The 20767-nt window shown below is 39.1% G+C and overlaps 3 protein-coding genes and 1 long non-coding RNA gene across 5 annotated transcripts in view; 1 reads left to right on the plus strand and 3 right to left on the minus strand.

Moving 5' to 3' along the window:
• LOC136249780 (myelin expression factor 2-like) overlaps nt 1–2728 on the minus strand; it is a 6159-nt gene extending 3431 nt beyond the window's left edge. The window contains exons 1-7 of the mRNA XM_066041900.1: nt 2724–2728; nt 2577–2670; nt 2415–2528; nt 2265–2316; nt 2117–2218; nt 1930–1979; nt 1443–1884 (exon numbers count right to left, since the gene is read on the minus strand). Coding sequence (XP_065897972.1) covers nt 1443–1884; nt 1930–1979; nt 2117–2218; nt 2265–2295 — 625 coding nt within the window. The 5' untranslated portion in view covers nt 2296–2316; nt 2415–2528; nt 2577–2670; nt 2724–2728. The remainder of the gene's footprint in view (nt 1–1442; nt 1885–1929; nt 1980–2116; nt 2219–2264; nt 2317–2414; nt 2529–2576; nt 2671–2723) is intronic.
• Nucleotides 2724–3523, minus strand: LOC136249788 (uncharacterized). 2 transcript variants are annotated; one of them, XR_010698329.1, is made up of 3 exons: nt 3461–3523; nt 2907–3171; nt 2724–2846 (listed from the first exon to the last, which is right to left on the minus strand). It is a non-coding gene; the product is annotated as an uncharacterized lncRNA (long non-coding RNA). The 2 variants fall into 2 exon arrangements; XR_010698330.1 differs by having other exon boundaries at nt 3477–3519.
• On the plus strand, nt 3131–7228 carry LOC136249784 (endoribonuclease LACTB2-like). The gene is made up of 7 exons (XM_066041908.1): nt 3131–3313; nt 5439–5707; nt 5759–5874; nt 6231–6383; nt 6833–6901; nt 6952–7048; nt 7100–7228. The coding sequence occupies exons 1-7, from the start codon at nt 3180–3182 to the stop codon at nt 7147–7149; spliced, it is 888 nt and encodes a 295-aa protein (XP_065897980.1). The 5' UTR covers nt 3131–3179; the 3' UTR covers nt 7150–7228.
• A 560-nt stretch (nt 7229–7788) lies between these two features.
• Nucleotides 7789–20170, minus strand: LOC136251787 (uncharacterized). Its single transcript, XM_066044197.1, has 2 exons — nt 20007–20170; nt 7789–8327 (listed from the first exon to the last, which is right to left on the minus strand). The coding sequence occupies exons 1-2, from the start codon at nt 20073–20075 to the stop codon at nt 7872–7874; spliced, it is 525 nt and encodes a 174-aa protein (XP_065900269.1). The 5' UTR covers nt 20076–20170; the 3' UTR covers nt 7789–7871.
• Nucleotides 20171–20767: the final 597 nt, after the last annotated feature.

Consider the following 20767-nt stretch of genomic DNA (forward strand, 5'->3'; position numbering starts at 1 on the left):
TACAAAAGATCATGCTACTATCTGATAAAGAAGAAATGAAGGACGCTTAGTGTAAACAATATTGTCCGTTCGTTGCTTCATTTATGCCAAACATTAATCCATCTTCATCTTACAGAAGACCATTGCTTTCCTCTTAACACAAAGTTACACATTTTGCCATACTTGAAAATTAATTTGATCCTAGAAGGGTTAATACAGATAATCACTACTGGATACACATATCTTGTGGAAACTACAATGTATCACCAATCGCAGTGACTATGGCATCGTGCACTACACCATCCATGACATTAGCATACTACTCACCAAAACCCAAGTGGCAAAAATCAATAGTAGACTCTCCAGAGGATGCTCACACATTTGTGTGTGGAAAGAACCTAACCTTCAGTGGAGTTTTAAAAAGTAGATCTGAAAGTGCGTTTGGAATTTCAGTCTACACTACTATATGAAGTGTGTAAATCACACATGAAGCTGAAAGTGACATAACTGGCATGTGCTAACAGTCTACTCTTACAGGGAACCTGGAACTACTTGCATACATGCCTTCAAATAAGATCGTTCTATCGACTGCATAAAAGCTTCTTAATACACGTGAAATGTTGCATAAAATATTCTGTGGTGTTGGTATTCCAACTTACAACACATCAAACCTCTTCCAGTAAACTTGGCTGAATTCTTCCACCATCACTTTCACATACCACAAAGTAACAAGTATTGTGACCTAAACCACTATTTGGCTGGATGACCAGGGGAAAAGGACAAGCCCATGTCAACTGGTAATGGAATTAAGCAAGGTCCTTAGTGCTACTAAAATAGTCTAAAGAAACAGATTATTCTACTGCTCTATAGGAATACATCCAGCACAGATGATTGCTTGATAAATGTGGAGACTGCTAGTGGCGAATTGGTGACTGCCACTTGTCATTCAGAATGCTGATTTCTTCAGGACGACTTTGTTTATGAAATTCACACTATTGAAAGTACTAACACAATAAGTCAAATGAACCTCGTTGCTGATACATTGGCTCATGTACATTGCATAATTAATATCAGCTCACATGGGCTTGTCCTACCCCCTGCTGGATAGTCATTTACTGTCAAAAATTCTACAGATACGTAACTTTCTTAATTCCAATACAGTGCACTTCCAGTAGATACTTTATGCCAATAACCCATCAACACAGACAACACTATGCAAGAGTTTAATGACATTCCACTCCACATGCTGTTCAAACATGTGCCGTATTCATACTATTTCATTCCAATACCACTGCACATACTGTTTTAACACCACCTCACAGAACTTACACTACCACTTGAATACAAGATTCCACTCCATTGCAACATTTCAATACAACACACACTTTAGACAACCTGGCCTAACCACTCATGCACACTATCTTAACACTGACAAAAGAACACCTGACATATTATTATTCTACCTAAAGAACTCCTCCCCATTTCCAACGAGTTATCAAACCGGTACAATTCAGCTCTCAACTCTCCTATACGTCTCTCCTTCTCAAGCAAGTCACGACTTTGAGTATCTGGTCCACCAAGACTATCACCACCACCACCACCATCACCAAAATAATGCCTCTTCAACATCTCAATTTCCATCTCATTCCTCTCTCGCTGGCGTCGCTGTAAATCAGCAAGCTCTTCTTGGAATTGCTTCTCTCGCATAATGGCACTGCTGCTACTGGGTGGAGGAGGTAGGCTGTGGGAAGGGAAGCCTCTGTCATAATGAGCTATGGGGATGGGTTCCTCCCGTCGAGGCAATGCTCCAGGATCAAAGTGCACAGCCCCTGACTTTACAAGACTATTAAGTCGCATGCTCAGCTTTAGCAAGGAGGGATCCACTTGTGTTGGAGCATCCTTGTCCTGAAAGAAACAGTACATAAACACTAATAAACACACTAAGCTTACCATCCGCACAACCATCGGTCGATTAAATAACATCTGTCCATGGAACAAAGCTGAATAAGTTAAAAATTCTAACAAAGAAAGGTGCAAGCCCGGCACGAAAACCAATCACAACAATTTCACAGCACAAATATTAAAACTTTATAACAATCAATGAAGCTTCATGCCATATCGCAATCTTCAAGGATACAGACAGCGTTGATAGCTTCAAGTGGAGTCTTGAACTGACATGTCCCATTTCCTTTTGACTTGCCATCTCTGTTCGTGTTGATCTCAACATGCACCACTTGACCTAGCCTCACATATACACTACACATAAAGGTTGAAGCTTGACATACCAGCTACTTTAAACGTGTCCTTCAGCTTCATCCAGTCAACTGAAAAGTCAAGCTGTAATAGGAATAACAACAGTAAATCAAACCAAAAAGGTTGGAACTAGTACACATTTTAGCCCATGTAGAAGGACCTATGTTTCACACACAACTTACATTATCTACAAATACAGTGCAAGAGGGAACCACAGAAACATTGAAAGGAATTTTCTTTGAGTCAATGGGCTTGTACGAAGTACCTTTGGGACCACGATCTCCTGGTTCTAGATCCTATATCAAATATTAATACACTGCACAACAGATGCATCACAATTATACCTCTCTGACTATTATCTTCCTTCCAGCTAACTCTGAACCATTCAGGGCTTCAATGGCAGCTTTCACTGACACCTCATCGTCGTAAAAAACAACTCTTAATTCACAAATAAACATCAATACTGTACCTAAAAAATTCTCCCTACTTACCCGCATCCCTACATAAAAAACAACAACATGTCACTGTTAGCTGCAAATATTATACTGGTTTACCGTTTACCTTAGAAACACCACCTGGTTTCTCAAATAGAGAAATTTTTGTCACCCTCCCAGCTGCGAAAGTACAACACACATACATTCGCTACTATCAAAGGACATATTATATCCTCGCACCTTTACTCATGTGGTGGCGTAGTTCATCTTCAGTCAAATTGTAGGGCAAGTTTCCCACGTACACAGAGTCTGATTCTCGTCTCGCTTGTCTAGAACTACGAGAACTTTTCTGTGGATCAGGGTAAGGGGAATATCTTGAAGATTTTCGCTTTTCTTCTCTTTCTCTCTCTATTTCGGATAACTCATCTTGCTTTACCAGTTCGTCTAAGCTCTGGTCTAACTTGGACCGGTACCCGCCCGCCATTTTAATTCTTGCGCACCACACCTAAAAAAATGATGTCGTTAACGTTGGAAGCTCTACCAAAAGTAGAGCAGTTATCCGCTAGAGTAATACGAATACTCGGCCTTAATCCTGGAAATATGACTTTACAGGGAACCAACACGTATTTGATAGGCACTGGACAAAGGTTAGTTTTTGCTGAATATCCGGAGCTAGATTGCTTGCTTGAGAGCTCGTATGTGTTTAAAAAATTCTCCTGGACTGCTTGAATGGTTTATCAAGCCTGTCTTCCTTAGTTAACACATTGGGAAGGCTTAGTTTAAAGCAAACTTACACCGATTGACACGTACACTGCAAAGTTGACCTATTCAGAGCTCCGGATACTTGATTCTTAGAGGGATACCGTAATATCCGGGACAACAGTAAATTTTCTGTGAGACTGAAATAAGGCTAGGTGATTAATATATTTCTAAGGATAAAATCTACCATTGTGCCAAATTTTATGCTTTTATGCTGTACTAATAATTGTGACCCCTTAATTAATTAACATGGATCTTGATACTTGAGTATTTATGGTATACGTAGCCATTAATGTGACATGTTGCTGGTATGTACACGTTGAGCTGGATCCTCGAAAACATTTAATAACTCAAGAATGCGCACGATCTTGAAATTTGGCTCATTTGTAGCACTGCTTGACCCGCTAAAAATATTTCTAATCTTTTTGTTCAAATGACTGACACAATATTTACGATGAATCTAAATTTTCGCCATGCATTTCCTATGGGAAACCATAAAAGTGCAATATCCATTAAGACCCTTTCAATGGAGCCAAACCACACACGTCTGTTTTTGACACTTACTGTCACCACTAATCATCTGGTTGGCTGAAATGTTAATTCTCTTGAGAAAAAAAAAATCCAATTTTCATTTTTAGCTGTTTTTCAAGATCCAGTTAACTTGTACAATCTACTTGGCCAGGCGAAGTAGATTGCTAGTTTCTCATCAGCCAATTCCTCTTTTGATGCGGGCAGGCAGTCATTTTTTGGTAATTATTTAATGAAGTACCCAAAATCACAGCAACAGCAGGCTGTCACTATAAGGATTATCAAATGCTTCTTAAAGCTTATCCTTACACTTCTGAGAAACATTTTCATTAGCTGAAAATGATGTGTAGGTTGTCTAAACGTTGAAATGCTAGTGCACGTGACGTGACCAAGTATAACAGTAATGAATTTAGAAGTGGCAGGGTGGAAGGTGATGTGGGTGGGTGATGGGAAACTATATTTTCCTGACCTTAGGACACTTCACGGGCAAAATTCTCAAGAATATAGGGTCAATAGGTTGGCATATAAATAAAAATGTATACGGAAATTAGTACAAAAGGAGTATAGGAAAACAAAACAGGTAGGGGCATTGTGATGACAGTAGCTTGTTTGCAGTATCTGAGAGAAGATATTTGTAAGTTACATGCATTGGCTTGTGCTAAGAGTTTATGTTTTAGCTAGATTTTTTTGCTTTATATTTTTTTCAGTCTATGGGTTGGCATTTTTTATTAAGGCTTTACAGTACAAGTGCTGACGGTTTACAGGACATCTGGTCCTATAGCCTGTTTAGTGTATACTATAGTGATGGTTGGTTACATGAACTGCTACTAGTTAAACATAAACCTGGGAGGTCAAAGAGTGGAAGAGGGAGGGGGCAACTTTGGTGGCAATGCCTATTAAATGGGAAGTTATAAAAAGTGCCTAGGCAAAAGATTAAGTAACCTAGCAGATTTTCTGACGTTGCATCATATGATATTCTCCCATGATATACCATGATGCTAAATTTTCAATACCTACTTATTGCCCTGCCCTATTACCTACTTCAAAGCATTTGTCATAATGCAGTGGAACTTGTTAATGTGGACACTTGAGGACACTTGCATAGTCCATACTACTTAGTTAGGTACATCCTAAGTTCAGTACACACGTAATTTGAGTGCTAATCTGTAATCCCATCATTCAATGGGATCACTTGATGTGGCCAGTAATAGTATTCTTGGGAAAGATAAATAGCCATTGTGTGTTAACCATTATTGCTAAATCCTGTGGTAATATCAATATTGCGATAACATTGTTTCACCACAATTTAAGTAATACAATTGTCACTTTATTGAGGTTTTATGATATTGCTGAATTACTTGCCCAGCCCTACTTGAGTAAATTAAGAACAACAGATAATGTACAGTGAATAATAGAGACAGTCATGTATGCCTTTAGTCCTGAAAGTTGGCAGACTTGGCTGACTATCAGTGTTGTTTCTTATAGTCGGATTCTGGTAGACACTGGAGAAACTAACAAACCAGAGTATGTCAGTTTGTTGAGGGAGACACTACAACAGCACAAGACTGGCATTCATCATGTGCTAATAACACACAGACACCATGACCATATTGGAGGATTGGAAGGGATTTTCCCTCTTCTTGATCAACCGCCAAAGGTGTCTAAAGTGAAGGCAGATAAACAAGAGAAGATACCAGACTCTTTACAATCCATCTTGACATATCTTAGTGATGGTGACAAGATTTCTACAGAAGGTATGTGCATGTAAATAAAGAGAAATCTTATTAGATTAGCTATTTCTGTAGGTGCCACACTCAAGGTAGTTACTACACCAGGTCACACAGAGGACCATTTCTCCTTACTACTGGAAGAAGAGAACTCCATCTTCACTGGAGACTGCATACTAGGCCAGGGGTCCACGGTATATAGTAGTAATAAGAAGTTGTCAAATGTTCTAAGATACTGTTATCACTCTTTTGTGGGGGCTGATATGTGAGCAAAAGTCAGCTACTTGGTAACTATAAGAAAGCAATTATTATTATTGGGGTTTAGCTTATCGGAACAATTTTGTGATTTTCTTGACTGTTTTGCAAAGACTAGGAACTACTCTAATGTAATACATGGGTCACTCAAAATACTCTAATAGAACATTCATTGTGCATTCTGCTGAGAGTTACGTTATTATTCCTTCATAATTGTAGTGTGACCTTATAGCTGCATTATGACCAATCCTAATGCCATCCAGTGCATATTGATACCCCATGTGTTGTCTGACAGGTGTTTGAAGACTTGTTCTTGTACATGAAGTCACTTGAGAAACTGCTGCTCCTATCACCAACTGTGTTGTATCCTGGTCATGGACCAGTTGTGGCCAATGGTAGGGAGATGATAGAACAGTATATTAAACATCGCAATGAAAGAGAACAGCAGGCAAGTAGAAACAATACATTGCACTTCTATAATAAAGTGCAGGGATTTTTCTAGGGGGGGGCAAAGGGGGCATCTTGCCCCCCCTGAACTCTGCCTCAATAAACAGGTGATTTAGCCTAATTTAAGTTCTGCCCCCCTCAATTTCTGAAAAACTCGGATTGCCCACCCTGAATTTATTTTCTAGAAAAATCCCTGAAAGTGTAAAATTTGGTTGTAAAGAGGCACATGCAAATACATAAGTGGACTTTAAAAATAGTAAAATACTCTAATAGAGCAGTCATGTTTATGTTTGGAGCAGTACAGTTGGAGTGACTTGATTCAACTGTAGTTTTGTTTGTCAACCTTTACTCTGAGTGGGACTTTATACAATTTTCTGTTTAAAAGAATAAGACTCATGCCTGACTTTATGATGGTAACATTGTTATATTTTTATTTCTGGTGCTACATAGATTGTTAATGTATTGGAAAAATGTACTAATCCAGTAACCCCTGAAGAAATTGTACAAATTGTATACAAGGTTAGCTACTTCATCCCTATCTTAGTTGACGGCTATGATTTCTACTGCAGGAGGTAACTGAACCAATGTTGTTGAAAGCAGCTGAGAACAGTGTCACCTTACATCTTGACAAGTTGAGAAAAGATGGCAAAGCAAAGTGCATTACAGGTGAACAGAGGGAATATAGTTGAACTGATTAATATGTTTCATTGTGTGTAGGTGATTCGTCTGAAAGTAAATGGTGTCTCATACCAAACTCCAATATTTAAAGTACTCCTCTTTGTAATGTGATAGTGTACAGCTAAATACCAGAAATGTTTATATTAAGAGTCGAATTCTCTATACTAATAGTGTCATCGTGAAAAACCCAATTCTTACAGCTTAGTAGACCCTTATTCTTCTTCAACATGGCACTTATCAAAAATTTCAGTGTTAAAATTTATAGAATGTTCATAGCTTCTTACTACCCTCTCATCTCCTAACCTTGTCCGTGACACTGGATCTGTCCCTGACACTGGCATTCTAGTTACTATATCCAGGGTGGTAAGGAAAACAGTGCCCCCCTTCCTATCTCGCTCCAGAATTTTTTATAGTGTTTCTCATTGTACATATAACTATAGGCACTAACCTATAGACATACGATTTTGGTGCAGTCTGTGTTGTACATCCAGATTTGTTAAACTAACCAATACATGTAACATATGCATGGAAACATAGAAAACTATATGAGTGCTATTACTCCCCTACTTTTAGAGATTGGAGTAAATTAATAGAGTGGTCATGTGCTCTATTAAAACAGTATCATTATAAAACTATTACCATTCAACTGTTTATCAGTTTGGAATGGTGCAGTTTCCACTGAGCTGCATGGTTGTGGAGTGTAAAGCCATCAATACGTGGATTAACAATTCTTACAAGAAATCATACAACCAATTTAATTCACCTTATAAACATAAGCTATAATAGAGATTTAAGTCCTAAAGTTAAAGTCTTAGTTGAACCTTGGTTGCTGAACATTCAGAGTTGGTTGTTGTTTAGCAATGTTGAATGCTTCAGCAGCAGAAATGTTGCCTTGTATAGGAAGTATCACCAGCTTCCAATTATCTGCATCAGGATCAGCCCTTAGCTCTTCATCGACATTCCCAGTTAACTTCCTATCACTCATTGCTTTATTTAAATGCTGCATCAGTCGTTTTCCAATAGACTGCTCTTCCGCCTTGCCAATATAAAAATCATTTCCATGTATTAACTTGTACAGCCCATTCCTTTTCAAATCTTCAGGTGAACAATCTGCTTTCTTTGCTAGGGCGTCAAAAGCTTTACTGGTGTCCATCCTCAGCCTTCCTTCTTCTTGTGGTCCATACCATTCACTATCAACTCTTTCTTGGGCAAATTTTTCATCCACCTTACCATCTACTTCATCATAGCTGTCTTCTTCATCAATTATCTGCATGTGCAAAGTCATAAATAGATACAAAAATTAAATTCCATAAGCAGCCATGTATGCACGCAGACATGACTGCATTTATATACTGGGCGTAGGTGCAATTAATTAAATCTTTTATGTATATGTTAAAGCATAGCCGCGAGTGCTATATGAAAAATAAAGTACGCGGCGCACGGCCGAGATGCTAATAAAGCACGAGGCGAAGCCTTGTGCTTTATTAGCATCTCGGCCGCGCGAAGCCTCGTGCTTTATTAGCATCTCGGCCGCGCGCCTAGTACTTTATTTTTCATATAGCACGAGTAAGGCTATACTTTAAATGATTTATGGAACTTTCTAGCTGTGTAGCTTCACCATACACTAGGACTCGTAATTAACACGCGTTGCACGAACTTTTAGCAGCCTGAACGCACACGAACTAGTTTAACAAAGTAACTCACACGTATTTCACCATAGTTTGGCATGGTAGACGTTCATCGCGTATTTTGGCAGGTTTTGCTTGCAACCCACAATCGATTCTATTGTGACCCTTTTGCTTAATTCTCTTACCATTCGGGACCAAGCCAGAATTCATTCAATTTCTGCTGACCCAGGGGCGGATCCAGAGTCTGGAAAGAGGGGGGGCACCTTGCTAAAAAAAAGTTGAAGAGCAAAAAAAAAAGGTCTTATATCACGTATGTTATGTAAAATAAAATCCTATTTATAGCTTCATAAGTAAGCTGCACTGCCTCATGAACATTGTGACTGCTTTATTAGAGTAATTGACTGCTCTATCAATCTTGTATGCAATTTCTTGAAGGGGGGGCATTTGCTCCAAATGCCCTATCCTGGATCCGCCATTGTGACCCCTGTACCAGTTCATGGCTTCGGGCCATTCCTTGTGATTCTTTAGTCCTATCCATGTCCTCACAGGAGTTTGTATGTTCTCTTCGATACTGGCTTGGTGTCCCTCTCTTTTCTGCCACTTCTCCAGTTTGCTGCCCATGTGGTAGTGTTGTTGATCAATTTGGTGATCATCTGCTGGGCTGTGGACATGGACCCATGCGTATACGTAGGCACGATGCTTTATGTGATGTGATATATCATGCTTTACTTCAGAACAACACTGGTTGCCGTAAAGAGCAACGGTGTGCTGGTTCCCGATTGGATCGCCCGGGTGATGTTTTTCACCCTGACTTTGTGCATGGGAAGCCTGCGTACTTCGATGTTACTGTGCGTTGTCCATTACAAGAATCTCTGTTGGGTCGGTCTGCAGTTTCAGCAGGTGTGGCTGCTGCTAAGGGAGAAGAAGACAAGGATGCTCACCATGATGAGCTTGTACAGGCTGCTGGAGGTGTCTTTGTCCCCCTGTTGGTTGAGTCCTTGGGTTTGTGGTCTGCTGCTAGTCGTCCTGTCTTGCAGGATATTGCTTTGAGGACAACCACCAGGAGTGGCATTTCTCGTGGCCTAGCATACCGCCATCTGCTAGAGCAACTCTCTGTTTGTCTGTGGTGCCACAATGCCCGGACATTTTTACATCTATTTAGCCTGTTGCCTGGCAGTCCTTTGTGGGAGTTGAACTCTGTTTCATGCTCCCACTCCCTGCAGTTTGGTCAGTAGTCTGCAGGGCTTTCTTTTTAAGGTCCCTGTCCGGGGGTTTTGCTGTGTGTATGCTGGCGGTCCATGCGGTGCTTTTGTAGGTCTGTGTAGGCTCTGTAGGTTTAGCTGCTTTTTCTTTTTTCTGCTTTTTGTCATTTATAAATTAAAGTAGGTTTAACTTCTAGCTAGAGATTGGGGAGGATGGGAGTGCCATTAGGGCCGGAATAAAATTTAAAATATACAACAAAAAAAAAAAATTCTATTGTGAGTCACAGCGAAATAATTCCATGATATCTCTGGGACTTGTCCGTTTACATTAACAAACGTAACAGCAACGTTACCTTCTCCCACCCATCATCGAAGCATTTAGGTAAGTCTATAAAAGTAATCCAGTGGTAAACTCGTATTGGCTGGGGTGATTGATCACTCAGCGCGGCGAGGCTATCAGCCTTCACCGGCGTGGGTGATTAGTCATACTGGCGCGAGCCCCCGCAGGCTATTAGCCTGCACTAAGGCACGTGGGCAACTGTGCTTTATTGCCCACAAAGAGTGCTTTATTCGTTCAATAAAGCACTCTTTGTGGTCATGAAGCACTGTTGGCCGGCTGAGAGTGTACTTTATGAAATTTAAAGTACACTTTTTCCTTTGATCTCGTCCACGCAAAGTTCTGTAACAGAAATTAGTACATACTTAGTTAGAAAGATTAATATAATGAGCAGTATACAGGTCTATAGGCTACACATCTGAAACCATATCAGATCTTCACAAGTATTATAGCATAAGTAGCATGTAATTAGGGATTTCCAATCAAATTAGAATATATGCATTCCTTAAATTCTTTGATATGGCAAATATTGTGCTATCTTTGTAGAATAATTTTAGTGCAAACCCAACCTCAATTGATGGTCCTAAAAGAAGTTGATAGATCAATGATGTTTGAATACGGCATTTTCAGGAATTTCCTGTACATTATATGGCACCAAGCACAATATCATAAGTGTCATAAAGTTGAATATGAACCTCCTAATGACATGAAATTTTCACCACAGAACCACTTATATAATTAGTGTAGTAAAATGTATGAGCTAGGTAAAACCTCAGAATGAGTAGAATGACCAAACGTATTATGTGCGATTTCACTAAGAATACTGCATGTTCTGTGCAGAATTAATAATACACACTTATGCCACATGTATTCAGAGATAATTAACAAGTGATATTGCATAACAAAGTGAACTGTGGCATCACAGGTCACAGCTAACAACTACTTGATGATCATATTGCAACATATATAATCAGTAATGTTGTAAGACTGCATTTTTTGGATATCACTTTCCTTTATTTGCCACATAAAAGTATGGAGGATGGTAATTATTATATAATTATAATGAGATCACTACGTAATCAAGAGCAATAATAAACTGTCTCTAACCAAAAATGCAGTCATTGCAACCACAATAAATAGACAATAACAGGAGTAGGTACATCAGTATATCTCAACAGGTGGTTGTAAAGCCTTACAAGGTTTGTATACATGCCAAACAGTGTTTTCTCAGAAGTTATCCATGACTTTGCACGCTATAAAGCAATTCCGCACAACACAACACACTGCTCACTTTTGAACTACAATTGGATGGATGCCTTGAATTCCAGGGTGGTTGTTACACAGGATTCTGAACAGCCCTAGATGGTGGTGGTATACTTTTTTACAAACAAGTATTTTCATCGTGAACCACCAGAAAACGTCTTTTCACCAAAAAACAGATGGTAAATTTGAAATCAGCGTATCTACTTTGCCCAGGGTCACTTCTTTCAGCTTCACCGGCCACAGAAACTCTCGGAAAACTCGACAACTTTTGACTATAAGTGGTGCTGTAAACTCTCGTAGAATTCTGCATATGATTATTTTTGTATGAGCTTCCAATGGGGAATTTTGTTTCTCCAACTTTGATTTTGCGTATTTAATTAAATACTGCATGAAATTTAATTCGGTAAAGTGCATTACGAAGTACGAAGCTTTGGCTATGACATACCATAATGGTAACTCTTTCCTTTTCTTTACTGCACTCTGCTATTGCCTGCATCCGTGGTGCCCGGTCATCATCTGGTAACTTTGACAGAACTCCACCTCCAATGGATCTGGTTAGGGTGGAGTCACGTTTAATGTACTGATTTACTGTTTGAACTTTAAGTTTTGTTTACTGTATTTGTGTGTTGTATATACAATTTTATACTTTGTATCATTCAAAAAAAAAAAACAGTAACTCGTCAAACGTTTGTTATTTAGCAAAATTATATGTCAATAGGTCTACATAGCAATGATATTTACATATAATTATATGTATCACTTTCACACCTCAGATCAAAGGAACTGCCTGGGCTACATTTCGTACGTAGCCCGGAATGTAGCCCAGGCTACAACTGGGCAGTGATTATAATAGAAATCAATTGTGGGATCGATTAATTTTTATTTTTTTACTTTATTGGATCACATCAGACCATTACAATCATTAATAACCAGGTGGTTAAACACTAAATTGGTAGGTCATCATTTGCAATCCATGCCATCTACCAATTTGTGGGCAGAGAAGCAAACTCTGCCCAATCCTGCAATGATGGAATGGTCGCTGTCACTGAAGCAGCATTACTGCGTTGTACATCAATGGAAATCTTCTGGATTAAAAGTTGTCTAGCTCTATTGTCTCCAGTCTGCTCCATGACCCGGGAACCTATCTGCCGCACCAACAAATGTGCACAAGAATCCCAAGCTCCCAGGGTCTCGACACAAAGGGGAGAGAAGTTAAAGGAAGAAATCAGGGTGGAATATTCCCTCAGCTTTGCAATTTCAGCAGAGTTTGCCAGCCAACTGACACCACCAGAAGAGGTAGATACATTCAAAGGAGCAAGGGTATCAGAGCAAGTAAAGTCCCAAAGGAGAGGTAAACCCCTCCACCAAGGATTCAGTAATATATTGAAGGGCTAGTTGATTCAAATGGTTCTGTGTCAAAAAAGCTTTGAACTTACACCAAGAGTCAAAAGAAAGACCACTGTGCATTAAAGGTTAATGATGTTGTAATTAATGATAGCTTAGTTAAAGCACAAACACTCAATGAGTACTTTACATCAGTATTTACTCCAGTTACAACAGAGACTCCTCCAGAGTAACATATACGATCTGCACTGGACATCAACCCTATCATAGTTGACACTAATGGCATTTCTGAGCTGCTGCAATCTTTGAATATCCATAAAGCTTGTGGACTTGATGGAATACCAGCCTGTCTACTGAAAGAAACTAGAGAAATTATTTCTCCCTCCTTAGCCTTCATTTTCTACAACAATTTTCGCTACCTTTAGATTGGAAAAGGGAAAATATAGTACCACTCTTTAAAAAGGGTGATCGTTCTCTTCCTAGCAATTATAGACCTGTTTCATTAACATGTACCTGTTCAAAACTGTTAGAACACATTGTGTATTCACATATTTACTCCCATTTTGCTAAATATAACCTTCTGTGTGATCAACAACATGGATTTAGATAAGGTTGCTCATATGAAACTCAGCTACTATTGACAATCACTGACTTTGCCAAAAGCTTCAATAATAATGATCAAACTGATGTCATACTACTAGATTTTTCAAAAGCATTCAACAAAGTGTCCCATCAACACCTGTTCCATAAACTCCACCATTACTGTATCCGAGGTAATTTACTTGACTGGATTAAAGACTTTGTACTGCAGAGATCTCAGTGTGTGGTGGTTGAAGGCCAACAGAGCCACTTAACAGCAGTTACCTCTGGTGTACCTCAAGGTACTGTCCTTGCTCCACTTTTGTTTCTCTGTTTTATAAATGATTTACCAAATAACATATCATCCAAAATCAAGTTATACGTTGACAATGTGTTACTTTATGCCACCATTTGCACAGAACAGGACTGCAGTCAGTTGCAGAAGGATTTAGACCCACTGGGAAAATGGGAAGATGAATGGAAAATGGTGTTTAACTCACAAAAATGCAATTTCTTAGGATAACTAACAAGAAACACACAATACTAGCTCAGTATAATATTCAAAATAAACCAATCAAGGAAGTCAACCATGCCAAATACTTGGGTGTAACCAGTGGCAGAGGAAGTAGTTATTATTATTATTATTATCAATTTACCAAAAAGGAAGGCATACACAAAAGGCAAAGCCTGTACAAGGTGTCCGCCTACAAAAAACAAACATACATATACATATACCTACAGTACACTACAAACTAAACAGTACACAACAAAACACAAAACAGTGATTAAGAAGTTACTTGACACATAAGTAATTATAAAGGTGATGCCGGAAAGACTTTTGATTACTGTCTTCAAGGATATGTAATGGCACAGTGTTCCAGAAGAAAGTTGTGTTGACAAAAAAAGAATATCTCCTAGAATTAATGGTGGACTGTGGAGGGACTAGTGAAAGATGGTGACTTCTGGTAGATGCTATGGAATTAAATGAACAGTGACTATTAAATGTAATAGATGTTTGCTGGTGATATATGTCATTGAGGAAACTGACCGAAAGGAAACTTCGTCTTGACTGGAGAGAAGGAAGGTGAAGTTGGGAGCAACAATCACTCGAAGAAATGGTCCAAGAGCTGGTAGATGGACTCCAGCGACTCCCACAGATCCATCGAGCTGCCCGCTTTTGTAGGGACTCTAGTAGATATGAGGGACTCTAGTTGATATGAGGGGGGGGCTGACCAGGAGCGGAATGAACTGAGGCACTACATTGTCTCTGGTTTGGTAAGGTGAGGCCAAAAAAAAAGGGGGGGGGGGGGGGGGGGGGTCACAGTCAGCTGACAATAGCTGCCCACCTCACCAGCTACGCATTTATAGCTGATAAGCTATATAAAATCTTTACATAGCTCCCTACACACTGCTCTAATATTGTGACTGCTTTTATTAGAGTGACTGCTCTATTAGAGTATCTCGATCTTTATCTCCGTTTTCAGCCCCACTCCAAGAAGGATAATTTCGGCTAGATATCATTCTGAGGGGGGCTAAGCCCCCCCTTTCCGCCGCCAATGGCTGTGTAACAATAAGCCAAAATCTATCCTGGTCAGGACACATAAAACAAATAACTTTCAAGGCTAACAGAACTAAAAGTTTTCCGCCGCTTCAGCGTAACCTCCTCCACAATTGTACACCAACAATTAAAGACAGGTTGTACAAAGCAATGGTTAAGCCATAGATTATGTGTCTATAATCTATGGTTTAGCCAATCATAGAGTGTGCAGCCGTTGTCTGGTCACCCCATACTAAGAGGGATATTGATATATGATTGAGAGAACACATACAACGACAATTAGCAGCTAGATTTGTGACGAGCAACTACTCCCATTATGCTAGTGTCACACAAATGCTTACAGACCTTAATTGGCCTACATTTAAACAATGCAGAGATGAACTGAAAGCCATAATGATGTTTAAAATAATTAACCACCTTGTTGATATCCTGGTAAATCCATTTCTGACACCCATATCCACTCTACATAGTACCAGAGGTCATAATATGAGATTTATGCAACCAATGACACAGATTGATTCTTTTATATGTACTCCTTTTCCCTTCGGCAATCAAAATCTGGAATGATCTACCCCAAAATGTGATTGACTCTGATGATACTGATCAGCTCAAACAAAAACTAGCAACTATTTAATTTGTATGTTGTGACCTGTGCACTATAGCTACTCTATTAGAGGTCTGAACAGTAATACCAATAAAGGCGTTGTTAAATTTACCACCAGTTTGTGATGGTTGTGGCTCTCTTTTTAGTGTGGAACATGCCTTAGATTGTCGTGTAGGTGGCTTGGTTTGTCAGAGACATAATGAGGTGCGTGATGCAATTTGTGATCTAGCTTCATTGGCTTGGGGACAGGTTCAGAAGGAGCCTGTGGTTTGTGAAGAAAAGATGGATGATCCATCTTCTGAGACCCTGATTGCTGATGTAAGAATTCGTGGTGTTTGGCAGTCTCAAGTTGATGCTTTGTTTGATGTTCGGGTTGTTGACACAGATGCTCCTTCATATCAATCTCGTTCACCTCAGGCTGTCCTTCGTACTACTGAAGTTGAGAAAAGGAGGAAGTATGGTGCTGCTTGTCTGGCGCGTCGTGCCAGTTTCACGCCTCTGTGCTTTTCTGTAGATGGTTTATTTGGCTCAGAGGCTGATTATTTTTTGCGCAGGCTTGTAGACTCTCTATCAATTAAATGGGAAAAGAATTATAGTGTTGTGATGGGATATGTGAGGGAACGATTATCATTTGCAATTATTCGAGCAGCCTTATTATGTGTGCGTGGATCACGAACAAAATGGAGATCACTAAGTTTAGCAGATGGAGCGGCTATTGATGAGACATCTTATTGACAGTTGTGACAGATATATTCCTTTTTGCTTAATTGTCATATTTACTGTTGTTTCATTGTGTGTATGCTTTAATGTGTTTTATTTAATTTGTCATAATATGAATAATAGTAATACCAATGATAATAACAAGAGTTAATAATAATAATAAACTCGCGTAACCAAAATTCTCTGCTTCTGGTGGCTCAGTGTTTATTTTAGGATTTCTCCTTTGGGAGTGAACCAAGAATTTGGGAGGTGACCAGGTGAACATCTATGGTTGATAACTGGCTTACAACCTCACAACTATGTAAAACAGTTGAATATTTCCAAACTGGTGACTGGTTTCTGATGAAGAGCATAACTAGATTTTTGGTGAAGACAAAAAAAAAGGTCGCTGCCTGCTGAGAATAACTTCCCTCCACTAACTATATATTAATATCACTGATAAAGTACATATAAATCCTTATTTATAGCTACATAGCTTGCAACACTGCTGTTCTGAATACTGTGACTGCTTCAGTACTTCTCGATCTGAACATGACCGGTTTCCAAAAACCCCCCTGGAGCTGTCCCCGGTAATGGTGCAATATCTAGGACAACCATGTGCACCTCATGTGAATTGTTAATGTTAGTAATGTACTGTGTATGTTGAATCACAATTTGTATGAGACATTGTATTGGCCATAATTGTATGATATCATGATTCTGTAGTAAAACAAGGAATTTTTAAAAATCAGGTCTGAAATTAAATCTGGGGGTATTTTGCTGGCTGTAAACATGCCATTTTAAAGTAAACTGACTTAGAAATTTTTTTAAATTTAAGGACAATTTTGAGAGCTAAACATGCTATTTATAGAAAACAACTATGAAACTGAGTAAACTAGGTTCTCAGATATGGAATAGCCATCACTTTATGTAGGAATTTTTTGATAGTTGTATATGTTCCTTTGGAGATTTAAACCTGGGAGCATGCATTGTAAGGAATTTCTAACCTGGGAAAATTTTACATATTAAACACTCTGAGATTGAAATCTGAAGGCACTTTTGATAGTTTTGTGTGCTATTTTAAAAACAAGTCACTTACAAGTTTTAGGGGATGAGTCTTAGATTTAAGGGGGGAAGTTCCCCCCAAAAGCCCTATAGAATAAACACTGCATGGTGGCTATTGCCATGCAGTCGATTGATCGCCCTGCACAGGCTATCAGCCTGATAAGAGTTATTAGCTGTAACACAGGGCATTCAGGCTTTGACTGATATGTGTGCCCGATATGTATTCCTGAGGGCCGCATACATATCAGGCAAAGCCCTCATGCCTGCGTTACTGACAACTATAATATAACTTTAACATACATGATGTAGCTAACTGAAACCATATAGTATAAAAGTACTGACTTTATGCTTTGTATTTGCTGATGCTGCATTATTTTTGTGCTGACTCTATTGTTGGTTTTGTGCTGGGAAAAGAGTGCATGACTTTAGCCTTAATTTGAGCATTGTGCTGGGAGCCAATTTTACATAGACCTCCCTGGCATGTATATAGGAGATGCAAATTAATGCTTTTCACATTTGTGAATTAAGTCTTCCATGATGACACAATTGGCTATAGCTACCTTGCATGTAAAGAAAAAATTAATGTTAATTGTGTATATACCTAACTGCAACCTTGATTGTGGCATGCAGCAAAATGTACTATATATTTGTGAGGACTGAGGTTATTGCCATTCAGCATTCAGATTAATCATAACTCTTCTTTATGTTATAGCTACCCACTGGTATAGCATGAACCATGTGTGATCTCTGATGATATAGGAATTGTAATGTTGAGTTGGTATGTTGTTAGTTTGCATGCCTTGATCATTATGACCATGTATGCATACTGAACAAACTTTGATATTATCATACAGTAAGGTGTACGCTCTCCAGTGCCTAACTGGTAAAGAGGATAAGAATAAGAATAAGAATAGAATAAGGTAGTACTGTATATTAGGGATCATGCAGTTTGGGCTTTCTTGCCCAAAAATATCACCCTAAAACCAGCCTCTAATTTCCTTCATAACAGCTTGGCAGTATTGGTTAGGCATATCCAAACCCAAAAATGCCTTCAGAGTGACCCCAAACCCTTCCAACAAGTTTCTATGGAATTTTAAAAATATCCTATTTAACTGAATTTTCTACTGACTAACTAACTGATGCCTTCAGCCAAGCATAACATGACAATGGATAGGGCTACGGGCTTGATTCTTTTCACTGTTTGAGGTTGCTTCATTCTGAAACGTGTCTTTTCACCAACTACAGTGTGTACATACAACGCACGTATCATGGACTTACTTTTATCCTCCTTTGTGTTCCAGTTCTTTTCGCTGACAACGCAGGGTGTCGATTTGCGATAGCATGATATGGCTTCCCTCTGACTGTGTCACACTTTTCACCTGCATTTTCCGTAGTGACTGGATTCATTGCAGAGAAGTTTCTTGTACTGTTTTTTGTTTGTAACGTGTAACAAGCAGAGCATAGCTACAAACGAAGTGTAATGGCCACCTTACTTTTCAGTGTGTAATTGATTATTGGGGTGCACGTTCAGGCGCAAAATCATTTATGGAATGCCTGGTGCCATTCTTTTAATGTGGTACATGTGGATTCAGTAGTCATAATTGTGTTGTAAAAAAAAGTAAACAGACAAGCAGAAGGAAAAATTAGGAATTTTAAGCTGGATTAGGGATCAAAGAACAAAAAAGCAGGGAAACAAGGGCACAGCTAAAAAGTTGTGAAACAAGGGAGGTTGCCTATACCTGCAGATATATCAGTGGACATGTAATCCCTAATTAAGTCATGGTTATATATAGGCTCAAGAGTAGGGATTAGACGTCCACTGATATATCTGCAGGTATAGGCAACCTCCCTTGTTTCTACTTTTTAGCTGTGCCCTTGTTTCCCTGCTTTTTTGTTCTTTGATCCTTAATCCAGCTTAAAATTCCTACTATACTTGTCTTCATATGAATCGTGATGCAATTATAGGGGAATTACCATGGACTATACTCCTGAATACATAAAAATCCACAATGCAATGAATATATAATTCCCATCATGAGATTCCCATATAAGTATATAGAGATGCTGCGGTATTATATCACATGCACATATATCCTAACATCTGCATGTGGTATATACCCAATAATCATTCAGTATAGAGCATTTCATGGTCAATATCCCAGTTATGCCATGCATGCATGGGAATGGGTTATGAAACAAACAGTATTTAATTCACAATAGGAACTGAATCACTCAAAACATCGAAACTTGAGATGTACTACTGCTCTATTGATTGGTATAGTAGTACACATGATAAAATCATTTTATTGTGACAAGTAATGCAGAATATAATTTATGATAAAATGTGCCAGCATATGCTCACTCACTGACAGGTATATGGGACAGTTCAGTGTATATATGACTGACACCTGCCACTAAAATAGGTCACTACATCAAATATTTCTTATACAATAGTTTCAGCTAGCTCACTACATGATGATGTTAAAATTGCAAAATGCTTAGTAATTGGAATCATGTGTGCCCTTTTCATTGCCCGGCATGCATGACATAGCTAACTGAGCGGCCGGACGTTGTTGAAATGATAGTTGAAATTTAATAAACTTATAGTTGTATAGATATATAGTATAGCTAAGACTGAAGTACTTTATTATAGTATAGCCTAAGTACCTTAAAATTGCCACTCGCGAACTTGACGATTTGCTCCTTAAAAGACATCGACGTCTCTGAAGAAGCCATGTCGACGATGCCCTCGGCCTTTAAAAAAGAGCTAGTTTTCACGAGTTGCCCAATGCCTAGCTCCGCTAGCTGGAATAACTAGATATAGGATTGCGCAGCATAATTATATACGGCTGCATGGCTGTTTACGAGCACTGAGCCGTCAGACATGCGATGTAATGTCTAATGACGTGACGCATTTATTAGTTCGTGGGGTTTCTGCGTAAACCATCCCAGTTGGGGAATTTTTCAACTTTGATCATAGATTGTATACTGATTGTATATTCCATATGCTTTAATCCCGGGCTGAGTTTAATCCAGGGGGTGTCACTCCAATTTTTCCAGAGTATTGCATTTACATAGTCTCGCGTAGCCAGACCCTTTTCTTTCTTTTGTGTGGGGGCGGGAAAGAAAAGGGTCTGGTGAACATAGTATAGCATCGTCGTTGGGCTATCCCGAGGTTGTGTGGATTCTACTGCGCAGCTTCCGGATTGTCGATTGGCACGAATGACGTGATTTGCTAATATATGCGTCATTTGCATCCTATACCATAGCTAGTCTCGCATGGCCAGACCGCTTTTTTCTCTTTGTCATTGGGTAGGGAGAAAAAAGGGTCTGGAACAGTTCACACTCGTCTTGGCACTCCCCGGTTAATTCGGGGGTGTTAACCAAAGAAACGTGATGCGTTTTCAAATAGTAGCCGCTTGCGTCAA

Source organism: Dysidea avara, chromosome 3 (genome assembly GCF_963678975.1).
Source record: "Dysidea avara chromosome 3, odDysAvar1.4, whole genome shotgun sequence".
In the NCBI taxonomy this organism is placed as follows: domain Eukaryota; kingdom Metazoa; phylum Porifera; class Demospongiae; order Dictyoceratida; family Dysideidae; genus Dysidea; species Dysidea avara.